This window comes from Protopterus annectens, chromosome 14.part0 (assembly GCF_019279795.1).
Source record: "Protopterus annectens isolate FY-2018-M chromosome 14.part0, PAN1.0, whole genome shotgun sequence".
Taxonomy (NCBI): Eukaryota; Metazoa; Chordata; order Ceratodontiformes; family Protopteridae; genus Protopterus; species Protopterus annectens.
The window spans coordinates 650,449,317-650,471,249 of NC_056748.1; the positions used below are offsets into that span (position 1 = coordinate 650,449,317).

A 21,933-nucleotide genomic window follows, 5' to 3' on the forward strand; every position below is an offset into this window, starting at 1 on the left:
TGATACTTTGTTATGTCACTGATTATGCAAAAAACAAATGCTGGATATTGACAACTGCACAAATGCCCAGTAATGCTGCATCAGCAAAATCACAGACGGCGAGACCTCATGAGCTAAATGACAGCAGTTGCTCAGATACCATACACAATTTTACACAGAAATGCTTATTATCACATACTGTAACTGCTGTTAACAGACCACAGTGTCTGTGGAAGGAAGTATAGATAGGCATCTCAAATGCAACTTCCGACTAGCCCCAAAGAACCACCATATACAAATACTGACACAATACAACTTTAAATTTGACCAAGGGAATACAAATATAAAAGATAACATTTAAGGTACAGCTGTTAAAAGAAACGTGATAACTTCAATGTCAGCTCAAATATTACTACATCTTACCAGCAGGTATGGTTTTCACTCTTGTACTTTATGAAGCTCAAGTGCTACACCCTCCTGTACATATTTCCTGCCCTCTTTAAACTATAGTACTTCATTATCAAAAGTAACACAATTACAAGAGAAATGTTGAGAAGTACAAAAATAATCAAAGGTCATGGCTCATGTTTCAGATGATATCTTAACGGCGTAGGAAGTAAATGCAAGTTCAGACTTTGGAATGGTCTTTAGTATTTTACTCCAAAACGGTGGACTGGACAACAGCAAAATAAATCCACCCAGGAGGACACAAGCTCCACCGAAGTAAAATGCTGCATGATATGTCTGAGTCCAATCAAAAAACCAACCTGAAACAGAAAAAGAAAGAAATGTAACAGTAGAAATCATTTTTTTTTCCTAACGTTTTGCAACATTAAGATGTCTAGTTTACATGCAACCCCCAAAACATGTAGCATCAGCTCTGTTTTTTTCACATGCTGCTAGGAATGAAATATGAACAAATCAAGTTAAACCTGAGGTATTGTAATTTCTAGCAAGGCTGATGTAAGGAGGTACGTTACCATAAAAATAAGCTCAATAGCTTCATGGTTACACTTTTTGAATAGGGCAAAATCAGTAAATGCAGAATATATTTATACTTGGACCCTCTTCTCTTGCATAGAAACATAATGGCAGTAACTCCAAAAGAAGAACTGGACCTGTAAATAAAATGTCTAGCTTATAGTGGTCACACATATTTACCAAGACTAGGCATCTGCAGCACTGCTATCTAATGTGGTGTAACAGAAAATGGCTAAGGGAGCAGTCACTGCTCCAACAGAAGCAGGTCTCAGAGTAAAAAGCCTGTCATACTTTGTTTTTTAAACACCATTTTGACTGTTTTTTGAACACTATTTTGACAATAACATAAGTACACATACATTAATAAAAAAACAAACAATTCTAAACATTTATTTCATAATTTTCATGCAATATACATACATGTTTTCATTTTTAACAATTATCATCCATTCCAATTCAAGTACTGTTTTCCCTTAAATTTCGTTCTCCCTCCTGAGCATTATTCTGATTATACTGTTCCCAGAAATTCCATTTAAAGCATGCCATGCTTATTGACACAAAAATAAATACAGCAGAACAATCATACAGAAACGGATGTGATTGATAACCCTTTTACTTAATTTAGATTTTGGCAAAGGACAAAGAAAGCTCATCATCCTTGATGTCTGTATAAAATCAAAGCTCTCTGTGGCAGTCATACAATGCAGAAGTCACTCTTCATGGTTAACATAATGTGGAAAAAAAAAGTTTATATGAAGGATTAAGACTATTTTCTGTGGCAACCTTCCACATGAAAGATTGTCTAGTCTTAAATCATACCCTTTCCTCTTGAAACTAAGTAAAGATGCTTTAGAAAGATCAGGTATTTCAAGATTCTCCTAGTGACAGAAAGGGCCACCAAAAACACAGTATTTCAACACAAACAAGCACCTGAAGTAAAATGAGGCAGCAGATTCGAATAAAGATAAGCTTCCTGAGCATAAAATAAATATCTTGAGGAGGAATCGAATCCCTGACATGAGGTCAAAGGTGGAAATTTCTACATTCACAGGACTTGCAGAAATACAAGGATGCTATGCATACCAAACCTTGACCTGCATGGTAGTATATTAATACCACCAAGAGAGCACAGACATATTTCTGACAGATAACTGGGATTTGTCAGAAGTAGAATAGAAAAAAGGGTCAGCACTACTATATGCCCAAAGAAAAAAATGAGTTCATTTTTCATGGTATTATTTTAGGTAGAAAGCTGCCGGACCAAAATAATGACACATACCACCCTTTTTGACAACCCTGGACCCTTACCTATAAGTGGAATTCAAATAACCACATCATCACTTTCCTGTCATGGATGTCTGGAGAGGCTTGGGTGGTGGGTGAGAAAGCTGCCTCTTGGAAGATCACCTCCTCAGTTGTACAGGAGGTTATACTGAAGAAGAGAATAACAAAGTTGCTTGTGCCAAAAGGGAGCAATAAGGATTATACTTGCCTTGTGCCACCTGACTTTCTGGATTAACCTCATCAGAGGAAATGGGGTAAAAGCATAAAGGAGGCCACTTGACCACAGGTGGGATACTGCATCCTTTGCATGACTTAGCAGAGGTTTAAAAAGTGAAAATAATTTGGAATACATAGTGACAGACAGAGAGGCAAATGGGTCCCATAAAAGAAGTCTCCTCAGATTAGGCTCTCATTGGCAACTGTGTGAATGGCAGACCACTCACATGGCATTAACAGATATTGGCTCATTCTACCTGCCTTGAATTTTGCCTCCCTTGGAATGCAAATCATTGGCAAATACATTTGGGATTGGATGGACCACTGTGCCATTCTCATGGGCTCATGACATACTGGATAAGAAGGTACTCCTTCTTTCTTGTTTATATACCATTTTGTCTGAATGGTGACAATAACTCCCTTTGGAAGAGTGTCTTCAAATGCCAAGCTACAGAAACATTATGGTCATCTCCAAGATATTCATGTATAAGTGAGAACACTGAGCTGTCTTGATACCCTATGGTATCTATTGGCTGAAGTGTCCCTACTCCTACCCCCCCTTCACCCTAGGGTAAACACAGCTGTAGTAAATGGGCAAGGCTTGAAGTTGTCAAGAGGTTTGCTTGATGTAGTCACCAGGCCAGGTGTGAACAGCATGTTCTAGTTACCCAAATGGAATGCTAAAAGGAATATGAGTTCTGAGACCACTGCACTCTGAAATCTCAGTGGGGGATCCTCATATGGAGACTAGTACAAAAGGCTATAAAGATCAACACTACCTTCAGGGTCCAGGGTCTTGAGACAAGTTTCCACCAAAACTATCTAGGATTTTATGACAGAAACTGCTCACTGAAGTGACATGATCCTGGTGTGAAGCAAAAAGGACCAACAAATAGGTTTGTCAGGAAACTCCCAGTGAAGACTAGCATCTGAATTGGACAGAGATAGGACTTTACTAGGACACTGCAGCTCTGGGAGAGAACAGTGTAAACAGAAACCTCTTCCGCTAAAAAAGAACTTCCTGAATTGGAGCAGCAAGCTTCCAGTCATCCAAGCAGGGAACAATCCAGATCCATACAGTCTAAGATGGGATGTAACCACAGACACACATTTGTTGAAAACCCTGAAGAAAGAGGTGAGAATGAACATAAGAGTCCAAAATTGGTACTGATTGGCTCTAAACTGGGTATAAGAATCTCTCTGATACCGTATGGATGTTAATGCTACCCTGGAGGTCCAAAGAACAGATCCAGTATCCTTTGCACAGACATGAAACTATACACTTTACCAAAACCATTTGAGAGGTAATGTTTCTTTGGAATGAGTGCATTTATAAGCAAATATCAAGGATGAGACTGAGGCTCTTTGTTTTTCTAGACACCAAATGTAATTCAAAATAATACCATACACCTTTCTGGTCTAGAGAGACCTCCTTGGTGGCCCTTCTGTTGTGTATTCCAGTGTTATTAGGTCAAGTCTGCTTCAGTTGGATTTTTTTTTTCATTTTTATGTTATTTTTGTTGAGGAACTGCTGTACCACCTTCATTGAAATACCTTTTATGTGGAGGGACATTTGGCAATTGTAAGGATGGAAACTATTGATGGGTATAAAATACAATGTCATCACCACTGGATGCAGTCTCTCTGACCCATTTGCGCCCAGAAATATTTTCAAATCCAACCCTGTGCTCCTAACCACAGGAAGCCTTCTGTTAACAGCTCAGTGTCTTAATTCTCTGCACTAACTGCCCAACTACAGGCTTCAGAGGTTATAAGGTCAAGCATATCTCTCAAATTCTTAATATCAGAAATCTGGACAAAGCCTAGAATAATGAGAGGATAAAGGCCCAAAAATAGGGATAGAATTTAAATATTCCTTTTATAAACTGGAAAAGTTGCTAGAATAACAGGATTTGTGTTAACATGCATTTTCAGGAGGAAATGAAGTCTGAAACTCAAATGTCAGTCATTCTTTAGTGACTTCAATCCTCAATGATTTGCCAGAAACCACAAACTTTATAAAGAACAGGCCAAAAATATGAGGCAAGAATCTGGACATTCTGCAAAACATATGGACAGTTGAGAGGTTTGTTGTTAAGAGCTGAAAATTTTGAAACCTGTGTCTTAATGTTCTCTTTCAGCAGGCTGTCCAGGAACTCTTGTACATGATGCTGGAACTCATCATCATATCCATTTGAAAACACAGCATCAGGTATTCTGACATACACAAATAATCTGTCTGCAGCCATGCATTCTTTATCAAGGGGAGAGACAGCAGGGCTCTGCACAGCTGGAATTATATGTAAGATCACCACCAAACACTTAAATCTTGAGTCTAATAAGAGGAGGGCCATCCTCCAGAACATGTAGGAGTAATCTTCAGGTATTAGGACCATTCAATGAATGAATGCTGAGAGCTCATCTCCTTCCTTACCATGCAATGCAGGTGACCTGTCCCTTCAGATCTTCTTTACTGTGCTTTAGTAAGGTAGAGACAAACGGCCCTAGGTACCTGTATTGGTTTCCGTTTGATTTTTTTTTGAATACTGTAAATAAAAGTATTCCTTTTTTTCTCCTGTATTCTTCTATTCTCTACTTCTAATTTCCAGAATCTCTGCCAGGGATTTCTTGCTAAATTATCATTCATTTTTTTTTCTCATGACCTTGGCATTCTTTTCTTTACAAATGTCAAAATGTTTCTTCTGTCAAAGAGCCTGCAGCTAGCAAATCCTTCCAGTTGATGGGTGCACCCAGTATCTTTACTGTTTGAGTTAAGCTCATATTGATCAACAATATTCTTTGCTGGTACTTCAACCATTCATTACTCAAACACAGAAAGGAACTGCTAAAAATTAATTTAAGAGAAAAGTCCTTATCTGCCCAAAATGAGTCAAGTGAGTCCTTTGGCTCCCCTTCTGTCTCCTCCCCTAAGTATCTCAGGACTTCTCTCATGAGAGAATCAGCAGCTTCTAACACATCCTCCTTCCTTCCTTAGACAAATGGAAAACTAAGTCATGCTGCTTCTTGTCAACTACCTCTAGAGCTTCAAATGATGTCTTAACCTGTAACTAAAATTAAACTGAAGGCTACAGACAGTCTTTCTGAAACAGAAAAGCATGCAGCATAACTGATGTACAGTTTCATGATGACAGAATGTCTCCCAGACACTCGGGAATTCTTATGCCTATTACATCCAGGTCTGTCCCTTATCCTGCAATTCCTGCCACAGAACATAACAGGCTGACAGAGGCTATTATTGGGGTTCAGTGTAAACAGCCTGGTGTCCTGCCTCCCACTCACTATATTCCAGGTCATACAGACTCATCACTGCCTTTCCTCCCATCCTACAGCTTTTACTCTGACAGTGCATTTGTTGCTGCCACCAAGTTTTTGGCTGGAGTCAGCCACCAGGTTGCTAGCCGCTTCTTCTACGAAGAGTCCCAGCATTGGGCCTTCTGTCAACTCCATACATTTCAGCAGTTATGCTACTGACACTGGGCTTGTTCCAGATGGAAACCTCAGTGTCAGAATCATCAGTGCTAGTGCTTTTGATGGTAATGGTCTTGGCCAAGAACTTGATGCCAAAGTTGGCACTGGCCTTCTTGGTGTTGGCATGGGAGATGTTTTCACATAGTATCTACAGCACATTCCACTAGGATGACAACAACCTCTACAGCCTTCTTTTGGCATACATCTGTGGATGATATCTGTGGAGCAGCAACTGTGTATTTTCTCAACAATTTTGCAAGAAACTTGCTGGATGTTATGTTATGTTTATGTCCAGGTCTTCCATTAAGACCACTTCAATCTGGGTGATGTTCTCACAGGAAGATATAAGTGGGATTGTGCTCTCACTGTTACACAGGACGGACCTTCTCTTATTTGAAACAAAAAGTTATGTACTTACCATAACAACAGGTCTGTAGCAGGTATGTTAATCCCTTGTCGCATACCCTTCCTCCATCCCCTGGCTTTGGTGCAGCTGATTACAATATTCCACATCTTCTCTCCTACTGCATATCACTTTCTGCATTTCAGCATTTCTGTAGAAGTTATGGAGAGAGAAGGCACATGTGGTGCTTGATGAGAATAGGGCACGGCTCTCAAAATGTAGGGAGAAGGGAGGGGTTCTCAAAACCCTGGTAAAGGCTTATCCACTGAGTGGTCCTAACATCTCTGGCTACAGTCATGATTGTTTCAGAGGATGAACCTACTTCTTTAAGCAAGAAAACAAAAGAAATAATTAAAAAGACAAAAATCTCCTGCACTGTATACGTTGAATTATTCAACAAATAAAATACTTTGCTTACAAAAATTGTCTTCTAGGTTTCATCTGAATGTTACAGAATATCTTTGTTTTTGTATGAAATGCTATTTAGTAAATAAAGCATACAGCTTGGTAAGCATTCACATTTTTTGGGCTGAGAAAAAAAAATGATTTCTCAGCTTCACACTTGTAGTTCATTTGCAATAAAATCAACCTTAGAAGGGGAAATACATGTTCCTTGCTTAAAGTTGTCATTTCATTGTGCCTAAAATGTTGGCATTAAACTGATAAGAAAAAGTACAGTTGTGTACCTACCATAAATGTAGATGCTCGAGTGTATTCACTGTTGCAGTCATTACACCTGGGTTATCCTGCTGGCAGGCTACCCGCAGTCGGCTGGAATTCCAAAGTCCTGGTCCGGCGTCAGTTGCTGTCGCCTCTTCCCTGACAACAGTGCGTCAGGGGTATATAAGATGCAGCCGACACCATTTTCTTCAGTTTTTCTTGCCCCAGATATTAGGTGCCCCCAAGAAGGTAGGCAATACGTATTGCTTATAAAAACATACAGTAAAATAAAAATGATACTTTTATCTACAAGCAAATACACCACATAGGTTGTATAGGATAGAGAAGTTTAGATAAGTCCCAGCAAAGAAAGGGGGATGGAGGGTGGGTAACCTGGACTGCAACAGTGAATACACTCAAACATCTACATTTATGGTAGGTACACAACTGTACTATGTTCATCGTGTTTCACTGTTGCAGTCATTACACTTGGGTTGAATCCCAAAGCTGAGGTAGAGCGGCTGGATCTAAATAGGATTAGGAGTGGCTATGAGGCCCTGCAGAACTGCAGTGGCAAAGCCTGCTCTGGATTTAGAGTATAGAGGTAAGTGATAATGCTTGGTAAAAGTGTGCACTGAACTCCAAGTTGCAGCCTCCAAAATTTCCTTGGTTGGTACTCCTCTGAGAAAGGCTGCTGATGTGGCTGCTGCCCTGGTAGAATGTGGCCTAATATTCTTAGGCACTGACTTGCCATGCTGAGCATAGCAGAAATGAATACAGTGTCTTATCCATTTTGAAATAGTCTGCTTTGAGATAGCCCTTCCTTGTGATCCTGCAACATATGCTACAAACAGTTGCTCAGTTTTTTCTGAAAGCTTTTGTTTTGTCCAAGTAGAAGCATAGCTGCCTGTGTATGTCCAAAGAGTGCAGAAGTCTCTCCCCTTTATTCTGGGGATTTGGATAAAATGTTGGCAAATGAATGGTTTGGTTAAGAGCCACACTGGATATAACCTTTGGCATAAATGTTGGGTTTGTCCTTAGAGAAACCCTGTCCAGATGAAAAATGATAAAAGGTTCCACTGCCATTAATGCCTACAACTCTGAGACTCTTCTTGCTGAAGTTATTGCTAGGAGCAGAGCAGTTTTCCATGATAAGAATTTTATATCAGCTGTATTGGCTGGCTCAAAAGAAGGCAGTGTGAGCTTTTCCAAGACAAAGTTGAGGTCCCATGTAGGTATTGGTGCCCTCCTTGGGGGTCTTATGTTTTTTGCCCCTCTGAGGTACTGCCTTAGCAGTGGATGAGAGAAAATAGGAGGTTCTGTATTGTAATGAGCCGAAATGGCAGAGGCATGGATCTTAATTGATGAGAAGGATAGGCCTTTGTCCAGCATCTCAGTTAGGTATTGTAAAATCTGAGGAATATTTGGAACAAGTGGCTCAAGTCCTTGTGCCTGGTTCCAAGCACAGAATCTCTTCCATTTTTCTGCATAAGATTTCCTGGTGCTGGGCCTCCTGGCTTCCAAAATGACATCCATAACAGCTTTAGAGAGAGGTGTGTTCTGAGTGGCTAAATTATTTGCCGTGCAGTCAGATTTCAGGTTCTGAGTTGGCTGTGCAGGATCTGATTGTTTTGTTGAATCAGAAGATGAGGAATTTGAGGTAAAGTCCAGGATGGGCCTTGAGACAAGCTCTTTAGGATTGGGTACCAGTGCTGGCGTGACCAGTCTGGGGCAATCAGAATCATTTTTGACTTCTCTTGTCTGACTTTTAGGAGTACCTTGGAAAGGAGAGGCAGTGGTGGAAAGGCATAAACTGTTAGGGTTTTCCAGCTGAATGATAGAGCATCCACTTTCCATGCTTGTGAGTGATAAGTCCTTGTGCAGAATCTCTGTAGTTGGCAGTTGTGAGGGGAGGCAAAAAGATCTATGTCTGGGCATCCCCATTTCCTTGTTATCATGCTGAAAACCTGTGGATCTAGTTTCCACTCCTGAGGGTCCATGAGGTTTCTGCTTAGTTCGTCTGTCAGAGTATTTTTCTTTCCTGGCAGGAATTGTGCCTGCAGATGTACTTGATAGGTCAGTGCTGTGTTCCACAAAGTCATGGCTTGCCTGCAGAGGGGGTAGGAATGTGTGCCCCCTTGCTTGCTTATGTACCACATAACTGTAGTATTGTCAGTCTTCAGTAATAGTTGTCCTGGATGTAGTAGATCCTTGAAGGCTGTCAGGGCATTCTGTACAGCTAGCATCTCTTTTTGATTGATATGAAGATGCATTTGGTCCGCGGGCCACATGCCCTGAATACATTTTCCTGCCATGTGTGCCACCCAGGCATAATCCAATGCATCTGTTGTTAGTGTCTGCCTGGTTGTGGGTAAAGTGAAAGGCTGTCCCTTGTTGTGGTGACAGGCCAGTGCCCACCATCAAAACTCCTGTTGCAGGCAGGGAATAAGAGTTATTATTGTTTCCAGGCTGTGGTAATGTTGAGTCCAAACACTTTTTAGATACCATTGTAGCTTCCTCATATGCAGTCTTGCATATAGAATTACCAGGATGCCATGAAGCCCAAAGCCTGCAGAATTTTTCTTGCAGGTAGCTGGGTCTTTGTTGCCATTATTTGAAAGTAATGAGTCAGTTGCCTTCGCTTGTCTGGCGTGACATAAGCCATCTGAACAGTTGTATTTAAGCTTGCACCCAGGAATATTATCTCTTGAGAGGGCACTAGTTTTGATTTATTTTCGTTTACTGTGTACCCTAGGCAAATTAGCAATCTTTTTACAAATGCCAGATGCTTTAGTAGGATGTCCTTGCTCTCTGCTTGAATAAGGCAGTCGTCCAAGTAGGGATATATTTGAATTCCTTTTTGTCTGCAAAATGCAATTACTGGTGCCAGGCATTTTGTGAAGACCCTGGGCGCAGTAGATAATTCAAAGGGCAGTGCAGAGAATTGGTAATGCATTGAGCCAGCTATGAATTTGAGGTATCTTCTGCAAGACTGTCAGATTGGGACATGCAGGTATGCCTCTTTGAGGTCCAAAGTAACCAGCCAAGCCTTCTTGCCCAGCATGGGTAGAAGTTGCTGCAGTGTCAACATTTTGAATTTTGGAACATCCAGGAAAGTATTTAGAATAGACAGGTCCAGTATTGGTCTCCAGGCTTTGTCCTTTCTGGGTACCAAGAAAAGTCTTGAGTAAAATCCTTGTCCCTGTTCTTGCTGTGGTACTTTTTGAATAGCCCTCATGTCCATGAGAGCAGAAATTTGTTTTTGTGCCTCTGCCCATTGATTTTGTGGCAGGTCTGGCATACCTTTTGACCTTGGTAGGGTGTGAAAGTGGAACCTGTAACCCTGAGAAACAATATTCAGTACCCATTTGTCCTGGGTGATCATGTGCCAATTTTTTGAGAAATGTGCTAGTTTTCCCCCTAAGGGTGCTGCCAAAAGGTACGTGCTTAGCATTTGTAGAGGAAAGTCATTGGGACTGTTTCCTGTAAGGTTGTGATTTGTCTTCTCTGGGTCTGAGATCTGCCTCTTGGGAGTCTGTATCTGCCTCTTTGTGGCCTGTCTGATACTGGAAAGGACCAATTTTTAGAAGGCCAGTTCCTGCTAAATCTAGTTGGCTGAACCTGCAAGAAATCTTTTACTGTCTGCATTGATTTTGCTTTATCCTCCATTTTCTTTAACACCTCTTTTGCCTTAACACCAAACAAAGTATCATGCTGTAATGGAGCATCCAATAATTTTGCTTTAACATGATCAGGTAAACTCTGTTCTTTTAACCAAGCATGCCTTCGAATGACAGAACCTGTAACTGCGGCTCTGCAAGATGCCTCTAATGAATCAAAACCACATTGCAAAGTATGCTTTCCCACTTGTTCAGCTGCATGTAATAAATCCTGCATTTCTTTGTTCTCAGGACATTCAGAGCTTGTAAGCATTTTCTGTTTTAGCAAATACATTAGGTATTGTTCATATTTAAGCATATGAAACTGGCAGTTTAAAGCCCTTACAGCTAAAGTAGCAGAGGTGTAAACCTTTTTCCCTATCTGTCCAGTGCTCTAGAATCCCTATCAGAGGGAACAGGGTTTTTTGCAGTGGAAGCTTTGACCCCTTTGGGACCCTGAGAAATAGTTTCTGGATCAGCAGCAGGGTTTTTATAAATAAATTTATGAGAATCTGGAACCCTGTAGTACCTATCTGGCTTGACTGGTGCAGGGGGTAATGAATCAGGAGACAAACTGGATTCAGAAAAAACATCATCAACAATATCTAGTACAGGGGGAATACCAAGGGGCCTGTGCTGAGGCAGTAAAAAAAAGTATCTGAGCCTTTTCTTGGATTCTGAATAATCCTGGCTCTCCCAATGGAAATGCTCCCTCATGGTGTGCAGGGTTTCCCCAAAAGAGTAATCCTCAGGAGGAGAGGCTGAAGGGATAGAGTCTTCAGCATCAGAGTCCTCATAGGGAGGAAGAGAATATCCCTGTTCTGAAGAGGAATCAGAGGAAATAGAGACCTGATCAGAGGAGTCATAGTCAATGTCTTGCCTAGGCCTTTTATCAGGAGGGGGATGGGTACCCCTGATCAGAGTAATTAGGTCCTCGGACATTTTAAACATCTGTTTCTTTGGCATGGATGACTGTCCTGGAGAATGCTGTGCTTGTTTCTTTCTCTTTAATGGTGCTTTAGACTTTGCCTTGGCTGCTGAAGTAGACTTGATAGTAAGCTGTGAAGGTCTGAAAACACCCTCAGAAGCCGATGCCTGCTCAGAGGCTCCAGACCCATCTGAGGGAATAGTCTCCGTAGGCCCAATACCTTGAGTTTCCAGAGGCCTAGTTGTCTCCACGTGGGAGTCGGAGGCGGCCTGTGGCTCTGAGGTAGTGGGTATCAGGGGCTGTGAAAATGCCTCACTGAGAACCGGCGACTGGCCTAGAAGAGGCTTCGTCGTCAGTTTTGGACCTCGGATGCCTGTCCTTTTCTTGTCCTTGCGTTTTTTATGAATTCTGGTCATCGGTTGTTCTGACAGCATTATGTAATTAAACCTTCTGCCAAAGTAAAGTAAAGCAAAATTGAACCTACGCTTAATAGTGCGTTGGTTGAATCTAGCACAAAACCAACAACTAGCAACGTCGTGGTCAGGGCTTAGGCAAGGAATACAGTAAGAGTGGAAATCCTTATGAGGTATTTGCTTCCCACATGAAATACAATTGTTAACTTTTACTGACATCGGTCTGGAGCAAGAAAAAGTTTCCCCAACGGGGTACTTAGCTTTATTGAAGACTTCGGTTCTGAAATTCGATTTTGAAAATCTCAGGAGTCGGCCGACCGGCACTTGCGAACTGCTTTTGCTTTGGGGACTGCACGGCAAGAAAGACTGAAGAAAATGGCGTCGGCTGCATCTTATATACCCCCAGTGCACTGACATCAGGGAAGAGGCAACAGCAACCAACGCCGGACCAGGACTTTGGCATTCAGGCCGACTGTGGGTAGCCTGCCAGCAGGATAACCTAAGTGTAATAACTGCAACAGTGAAACACGATGAATATCTGGTAATTCTTTAAAAGTACCAACATAAATTCTCATACAGCCACATATAATGTTTGCTAGCATACTTATTCTCTCACACACACTCGCTTGCTGGGAGTTTTTAATTTTTTTTGGCTAGGCTTGTAATGGTGTGTAAACTGACTGCATAGTAATTACCTCTAAAGCTGTGAATCTTTGACTATAAAACTATAAATATTCTATCCGTGTGCGGTAAATGTCTTGAACATTGCATAAGGCTACTGAACCTAAGTGTTACACTGCAGTAACGGGTATATTCTGTCTTGGTTCTGTTTCTGGGACATCTATATTAACTAGTTTGATAGACTTCTGACAGACTGCAGAAATGGACTTTGATAATGGAGAATATGAAAAAAGAAAGACTGTAACCTATGGCATCTTTATGTGATAAAACAGGGAAACAAGAATATTCGTATACTATTTCGAACATAAGTAGAAAGGGAGACTTTGAAAGGACATTTGAAAGCTTTGTGTAATGAAGTACTGGACACTGTAAAAGTTTATGACAAAAGGGTTTTATGGACTGGTGGCTGGGATTGTAATTTTGTGTTAAAAATAGAAAGAGAAAATGTATACATATACCATCCATGATTAATGCGGAGGGGAATAGTGGCGTTGGAAAATACTGGGGACAACCTAAAACATTTTTTTTGTGAAAAAGGACATTTGACATGTAACTGATAAAAGAACATGTTATATTTGTGGGGAAATTGGACATAATGCAAAAATGTAAATTGAAATGTTATAAATGTAACAAAATTGGACTAGATGGACTGGAAAAATGAAAATAAGAGTTAGAAAAAAGAAGAAAGAGAATAAAATGAACAAAAAGAAGAAAATTTAGAAGTGATACAAACAGAAGAAAAATACACGAGAAAAAAATTATAAATGGGGAAATAAAAAATGGTTCTCAAATAAGTGATGAAGAAGAGCTAGTAAAATAAAAAAAAATATATTGGTAAAATAATAAAAGACAGAAAAAGAAAATTTAAAGGTACAAGTACAAAAGAAAATAAAGAAAGGAAGTGGATTAAAAAACACATATACAGCTAAAGACTGAAGCCTGGTATAATGGTTAAGATGTTTGACTCACAGACACAGGGTACAGTGTTTGATTTTCTCCTTTGGGAAGGAAATTGGTTAGGCTTAGAATGGCCTATTAAGAAAACTAGTCTAGTATTTAGTTATGAACTTATGAAACCATGAATCTAAGGGAAAAATGAAAATGTTTTACTGCTTACTGTAAATGTGAATAGTATTAAGAATATGGTAAGAATAGGAATTATGGAGGGGTGTAATACATGTGCTGTAGATGTAATTATATTAGAAGAGACTATATTTTTAACAAATGAAGAAAGATTACAAACAGAAGCACTTTGGGGAGGAAAGATAATCAGGAATTTGGGAAATGAGAGATGTTCTGGAATAGCTGTACTCTGTAGAAATACAGTAAAGATATTAGATTTTACTTTAACAAAAATGGGAAGATCAACCATTCTAGACTTAAAATGGAAAGAACAAGTATATAAAATTATAACACTATATGCTCATAATTGTAAAGAAAGGGAAAGCTTGTTTCTTCAGATTTTAGACTATGTAGGGATAAATATGAATATTACAATAACAGGCAAGCATAAAAAGAAAGGAAATGATATAAGGAAAATGTTAGAAGTGATAAGATGCAGTAAGTTAAAATTTGGGGACAAAAATTTATGGACGTACAAAAGAAGTATGTATAGAACTGAAGTAGATTATTTTGTAGTATCAGAATATTTAGTTATAGCGGAAGGGGAGGTAGTTGAAATAGGATTTTCTGATCATCTTGTAATATGGCTACAGATAAATGAAAACAAGAAATATATAAAATAGGCAAATGATTAAAAATAATAAATGAGAAAGTGTAGAATGAAGAAGGAAATAGATTAGTAATACAGTTATGGAAATATCATATTACTATCAGAAAATTTTACAAAAACTGGTCTGAATGGTGGATAGCATTTAAACAAAAATATAAAAATGTTTTTACAGTGGCAATATGATGTGAAAAAAGTAAAACAAAAATGTAAAAAACATATAATTATGCATTGGAAGAATTAGAACATAATGACAGAAAGTACTTTGACAAAGAGAAAGAATTAGATGAAAAAAAATCAAGAAAAATTAAAGAATTGTTATATAAGCAAAGATGTTTTTTACAAGGAAAAAGAGAAGTAGTATTGAGTTATTTAAGCAGAATAGTAAAGGAAGATGGTAGTGTAATGACAGAAACAAAAACATGTAAAAGGAAAAACAGAACTCAAGAAAATATTATGAATGGTGTAGTACAATATGTACAATATAAGGAAAAAAGAAAGTAATGAAAAACATGGAAAGTAAAAAAAAAACTTAACAGAAAAAGAGAATAAAGAGTTGGAAAAGGAGATTTCTTTAAATGAGCTAGATAAACCAAGTAAATCTAGATTCAGCTGCAGGCCCAGACGGAATAGGGTATGAAATGTATACAATTTTAAGGGACTGGTAAAAAATATGTTTTAAAGATTTTGGGTGAATGGTTACATGATGGTTTTATATATAAAGAATTATGTAGTGGCATACTTAAATTCATGTGGAGGAAGGAAAATAGAAGACAATTAAAAAATTAGAGATTTATGGTATTGAATAATAATGGTTATAAGATCTTTATGAAAATAATAAAAAAGAGATTTGAAACTAGAATGGAAAATATCATGGAAGATAGCACATAAAATACAAAGGGGAAGGGTTGTCAAGAATTATTAATGATAATTAGAGAAACTGAGGAAGATATTACGAACAGAAAAGAAGAGGCAACATTCAAGACAGGAAACGTTAATAAGGGATTTGACATAATTGGACATGAAATCTTATTGGCAATAATGAGGAAATGTAATGTAAGTGAGAAAGTTAGGAAATTATGCATGTCAGTGTACAGTAAGAATAAAGTAAATGTACTTGTACATGTCTGTTTAAGCCAAGAGGTACACATGAAAAGTGTTGTAAGACAGGGATATACAATGAGCTGTATACTCTTTGCATTAGCTATGAAAGTGATATTATGTGAAATAAATTACAAAATGAAGGAGGTGGTGGTATACAAATCCTGAAGGGATAAGAATTTCAGTTTTATTAACAGGGTCTATATTACAAGCTCAACCACTTAGGTTGTTGATGCCTAAACATCGAGACCTAAACAGCAAAAGCTTAAAATAGCGAACAGTCATATATGCAAATTCTTTCCTCAGGAAAGAATTCGCTAGGCCGCCGCAAACTAAAATAAATTTCTAAACCCTAACATAGTGGGAGGCTTCACCCCCCCCCCCCCACACACCCTCCCTAACTAAATACACCAATTCCGAGATCCCTCTACATTAGGGAAAAGGCAAATCCCCGATAATGGCCAAGCAAATTCTTTCCCAAGAAAAGAATTTGCATAAGTGGCCATTCGCGATTTTAGGCTTTTGCTGTTTAGGTGTTGATGTTTCAGCATTCGACAACCTAAGCGGTCAAGCTTCTAATAGGAACCCTATTAACATATGCAGATGACATTATAATAATTGCAAAAAAGCAAAATTTAGATAAAAAGTAGTAAAAATGTGCACAAATGGGTGTCTAAAGATAATAAGAATGATTTTAAATAAAGGGAAAGTAAAGGTATAGGTGATGTAGTAAAGATGAGGGGCATATATTTTACAATGAATGAAATTTCAGTGTTAGGTATAATTTGGGAATAAAGATGTAAATAGAATTCAATGAGAAAAACAACAGAAAAAAATAATAAAACAAACCTCTCTTTTCTGGAGAACATTAATTATAATTCAGAAAAAAGGCTTATTTGATAAATTCAGTACTGATGTGAAAATAGCATACTTAGCAAGAGTATTTATGCTGCCAATAGCATTTGAAAAGGAATTATTGCAGGTATTTTTTTTTTCTTTTATACAGGGTTCTAGATTAAACCCAGTAAAAGGAGAAGTTTTGTATTTAAATAAAGAAGGAGGAGGTTTAGGGTTAATTAACCCACTAGTATGTGCTACTTCATTAAATTTGTACAAAGTGGTAAAGTGGACAGATGAAAAATATGAAAGATTGATAGTAATACTGTATAACTATAAGTATGATAAATTAGGGGGTATAGTAAAAAAGAGTAAAAGAGAAGGAGAGTGTATAAATGAAGAAATGAAATGTGTCTAAAATATATTATTGTGGAAAATAAAAATTGATGATGGCTCTAGATGACTGTAAAGGGGTTGTGGATGGATGGATGGATCGATCAATATAGAAAAGTATGGTACAAGCATGCAATGACAAAACATTGCTATGTAAAACCATGGGAAAATATAATAGATGAAAAAATTAAAGCTATAAAAATAAGAACAAATGGTATGATCGTAAAGTAGAAGGTCAAGATTTTTTGAGGAGACTGGTAATAGATAAATTGCCAGTAAAAGGAAATATGCCATATAAAAAGAAAAGTGAGGGAATATGTTTACATTGTCAGGTAGAAGAGACTATGTAGCTTATGTTTTTGAAATGTGAAAGAGTAAAAAAGTTATGGGGAAAACTAAGTAAAGAAGATTTTTTTGAAGATATAAAAAGTGGATAAAATAAACATGGGTAAGATTAAATATGGATATTACAAGAACAGATGTAAAGAATGTGTTAAAAGAATACACAAGTTATTTTATGTTATATGGGTTATGTGCAGTGAAAGAATAAATGAAATTAAGTTTAATGATAAATGGATTTTAGAAGAAATATTAACTAAAATCAGATTATGGTTATGGAAAAAAGGAGTGGGGTCTAATAGGGATGAACATTTTGTATGACTGTAAAGGAAATTATGAATATGTGTCAATAGATGTGTATATTTATATATATATATGTAAACATATGTAAATATTTTGTAAATAAGAGTTGTTTTGTATATAAATAAAGGGCCCCTTACACTTTTTGATAGGTGCCATGGGAACTTTTATATCTACCTGAACTGCCACTAACTCAAGCAGAGGAGACCTTGGTTTAATGTCTCATCTGAAGGACGGCACACTCAGATTACTGATATGGCAGTGCAGCATAATGGGGATGTTGCATTCCTGTCTACACAGTGTGGAATTAGAACCCACAACCTTCAGAACTAAAGCGTGTACCTATTGCACCACTGACACTGCTACTTTTTTTCTCACTGAAAATCTAAACAGTGACGCAGAGCTAGATGTCATGGAAACAGGCTGCTTCAAATTATTTATAGCTTTGTGCATCTTACACATGAACTACTACTCCTAACCATACCTCTCAACTGTACAGGTTTTCGCAGAATGTCCAGATTTCTGCCTCATATTTTCGGTGTGGTCCCCCTAATATCTGTCCCTATCTGGCAAATAGCTGAGGATTGGAGTCATAAAATAATGACAAACATCTGAGTTTAAGACTCCACATCCTTCAGAAAATTCATGCTAATGCAAAACCTGTTATTCTAGCAACTTTCTAAGTTTGTAAGAGAAATATTTAAAATCTGTCCCTGTTTGTCCCCCCATCATTTTAGGCTTTGTTCAGATTTTTTGCTCTAAGAGGTTGAGCAGTATGCTCCTAACCTCTTAGAACAAGAATGAGGGATAAAGCCAAGAAAAAAATGTGAGGGGCAAATGCCTCAAATTAGGTACGGATAACAATAGATTTTAAATACTGCATATATACTACTAAAGTTATGTTTTTCATTAGTTAGCACTTCCTAAAGGATATTAAATACGAAACTCAAATGTCTGTCATTAATTATTCACTGTAATCCTCAACAACTTCCCAAAAAACCACACCTTTCACAATGAACAGTCCAAAAATTATGCAAAATCAAGACATTCTTCTGAGTATAATAGATAGAGGTTATCAGAAACGATTATTACAGACAAATGAAAAACAAATGTGGTGTTAAATGCAGGTGCATTATCTCTCAACAGCCTTCAACTCACTGAAAACACATACACACTAAAAACAGTCCATCATAGCACTCAATATTTGTATACCAAAGTGTACACTGACAAGCTGAATGGGCAGAGGGGAGAAAAAAAATTCACTGTAGTCTGAAAACAATTGAAATGACAAACCTGTCATGCTTAACATCACTTAACAGGCTGTATATCAACATGCATTTTCTGAAAATATTAAATTGTTATTGACTGTAATCCTTAATAATTTATCAGAAAATCAAAACTGTTACAAGACACTGCAAAAATATGACAAAATCAGGGACATTCTGAAAAGTCATAGAACGCCAAGAAATGGAAAAGTAACCAATTACAACCCTCCACTGCCCTCTTGGCCTCAAGAAGTACATAAAAGCACTCCAATGTACTTCACAGCAGCACATATGGCAGTCAACAGCTATAGCCCTCACCTTCTTTGTTCAAGAAATCTGGACAAGTCCCAAAATAAAGGAGGAAGCACAAAGGCCAAAAATCAGGGGTAGTGTTTAAATAGTACTGTAATTTACTTAAAGTGATTCAAAAGGGTTTTGCATCAATATGAGTGTTTTGAACAATAAGAAACATGGCAACCTCATGTCTGTAATCCAAAGTGTTTTTTTATGTTAACTATGTGTTAACCTGGTACGTTCACTGAACAAAATGTCCCTTGTCAGAGATGGTATGGTAGCACTGTCTGGGTAAATGACTTGCTCATAGTAGCAGTCATGGAAGTGGATGTAATCAAATGAGGCAAAATCATGGATGTTCTGCAAAGTCAGAGACAACTGAGAGAAAAGTGTAACCCAATGCCATCTCCTCACTGCCCTCTCAACCTCAAGCTTCTGTAAAGTATTCTGTGATGATGAGGTAATGCCAGCTATGCCAGCGAGGGTAGGGATGTGCATGTGTAACACATGCCAGCATAGCTAGCTGGAATTTTGTAAAGAATTTTGTCATTTGTATATCAAACTGATTTGTACAGATGCTTGTGTTAAAATGTATTTGTAAAGTTGCCTGTGTTAAAAATGTATCAACAGTGGGTCCTGTTGGAAAGAAAAGAAATATACATTTATATCAGACTATATTGTTGTAACTGAACAAATGTATATATGTTAACAGAGGATGATGGAAGGGAAGGGGTTAAGCTCAGCTCAGCTTAACTTAAGAAAAATAGTCAGAAATTGGTTTAGACCATAAAGATTTTATCTCAAAGGCTTGAATGCAGCCAGAGATGTAGTGTCTGGGAAAGTCCTGGGCTCTTATTGTCCTTAGTGGTAAACTAATTGCTACCCTGGGATGCCTTAGAATGGCTAAGTGTCTACTGGAGGGATAGAAAGTTTGGGATTGTTTTATAGATTCCAGATGCTGTATTAACCCCTAGGTGTGTACTGTGGCACATCTGTGCTAGATACTGGTTAAGCTTCTAGTCAAGGCGATAGTGTGAAAACCACAAAATCAGGTGACCGGATGTGATGTCATTCTATAGCCAGTACTGAAATTATTTTAGATATTAGTGAGAAATGTGATAGTGACACTCAGTACTCTGTTTTTGGGAACTTGACAACAAAGAACACTCACCCCCTTCATCTTGCCTTATTTTTGTAAGTAATTTAACTAGGGAACAGCAGTTAGGAAAATAGTGAGATTAGCTAAAAGTATTTCTGTATTGTTCGGAGTCTTTCTATCTGTGTTATTTTTTATATTTCCTGCAAATTGAAACTCTGGTGTTTATTGTAAATATTTATTCAGTATTTTCATATTTTCTACTTTATTATTAAATTTATCTCAACCTTTCATTGTGGTTGGTCTTTTAGAAAACAGTTTAACCTTTGAGAGTAATTGCATTTATTTGGTGGCACTGTGGGCTTCATACTCCTGAAAGCCTTGCTGCTTGGTTAATACTAACATCTGTAGAAGTATTAATTTTACTAAAAGTAATTGGGTACCCTGGTAAGAGCCTTAAAGTAGCTGTCTGGTGGCAGTGAATCTACCTTACAGTCTGGTTGGAGGTGGCAAAGCTGGTAAATCTCTGCCAGCCTTTCCTAGGTGTGTGTGTGTGTGTGTGTGTGTGTGTGTGTGTGTGTGTGTGTGTGTGTGTGTGTGTGTGTGTGTGTGTGTGTGTGTGTGTGTGTGAAAATCCAATCTCAAACAGTGTGTGTATAAGCTACTTGGAACAGGGACACAGAGCACTGATTTCTGCAGAAAGAAATGTGAAGTCTTATTTGGGGCCTGGAGAGGAAAACCCAACTCCAGGTCTGGGGTGTGCTCCCTGTGCTCTTAAGTGAAATTGTGCTTGGTGCAGGGAGCTGCATCTGAAAATACTGTTTGTATCCATTTTTGTTTTAAGTGAATGTCCCTCACATTCACTTAAAATAAAAATGGATGCACACAGTATTTTCAGATGCAGCTCTCTGCACCAAGAGATTGGATTTTCACACACTCCAAACAATACAGAAATACTTTTAGCTAATCTCACTATTTGATCTTGATGAGTGGATGGGAAATAGAAAATTCACCCCAGGGATAACTCCAGTAGCTCTACTCGGCAGAGGCACTGGAAACTAAGGTTGGGTGGCATGATGCCAGGGTAATCCTATGGCTAGGCTTGTAAAGGCCCCAGGGCTATTAGCCTAGTACACACCTATGAACCTATGAACAAAGTGTACCTTTTCACATAGTAAATAAATGGAGATAGAAGGAATCAAACCTGGCACCCTTAGCCTTGTACTCTCAACTACAGGAAGCAACTAATCCACTTCTGAGTGGGACTGTAATCCTCACTGATTTACCAGAGAATCAGAGGTTTTATGAGGGGCAAGAAAAATACAAGACAAACATATGTCTCAACCTTTAGTGCACAAATTCTGGACAGAGGCAAAAATAATGGCAGGAACAAGGCCCAAAATAAAGAACAAGACCCAAAATCAAAAAGATTTTAAATATTGCCCTTAGGAAGTTGCCAGCATAACAGGTTTTGTATTAGTATGGATTTTCTGAAGACATGAAGTCTGAAACTCAGATGAATTTGCCATTTAGTAACTTCAGTCCTTAAGTACTGGCCAGAAAAACTTCAAATTTTATGAAGAAGATACTAAAAATGAAAGGCAAAATTCTGGACATTCTTCAATACCCCCCCCCCCCCCATATCTTCATATACTGTGATTTACCAAAAAATCAGAAATTTTTCAAGGGGCAGGAAAAATACTGAGACAAAACAAAGAACATTTTGAAGAGTAGGACAGTTCTGAGTCCAAGAGCCCTCTCAACCTTCACTCATGCACTGTCATCTGTACACAAGCACACACCACCTTCAAACAAATAACTCAGATGGTCATACACACAAACACAGGTAAACATATATGTGGTCACTCTGAGCTTTACATAAACAC

General features: G+C 38.2%; 1 protein-coding gene across 1 annotated transcript in view; it reads right to left on the reverse strand.

The window, feature by feature from the left end:
- Nucleotides 1–411: 411 nt before the first annotated feature.
- Nucleotides 412–21,933, reverse strand: part of SLC16A9 (solute carrier family 16 member 9) — a 453,874-nt gene continuing 432,352 nt past the window's right edge. The window contains exon 6 of the mRNA XM_044056398.1: nt 412–746. Coding sequence (XP_043912333.1) covers nt 562–746 — 185 coding nt within the window. The 3' untranslated portion in view covers nt 412–561. The remainder of the gene's footprint in view (nt 747–21,933) is intronic.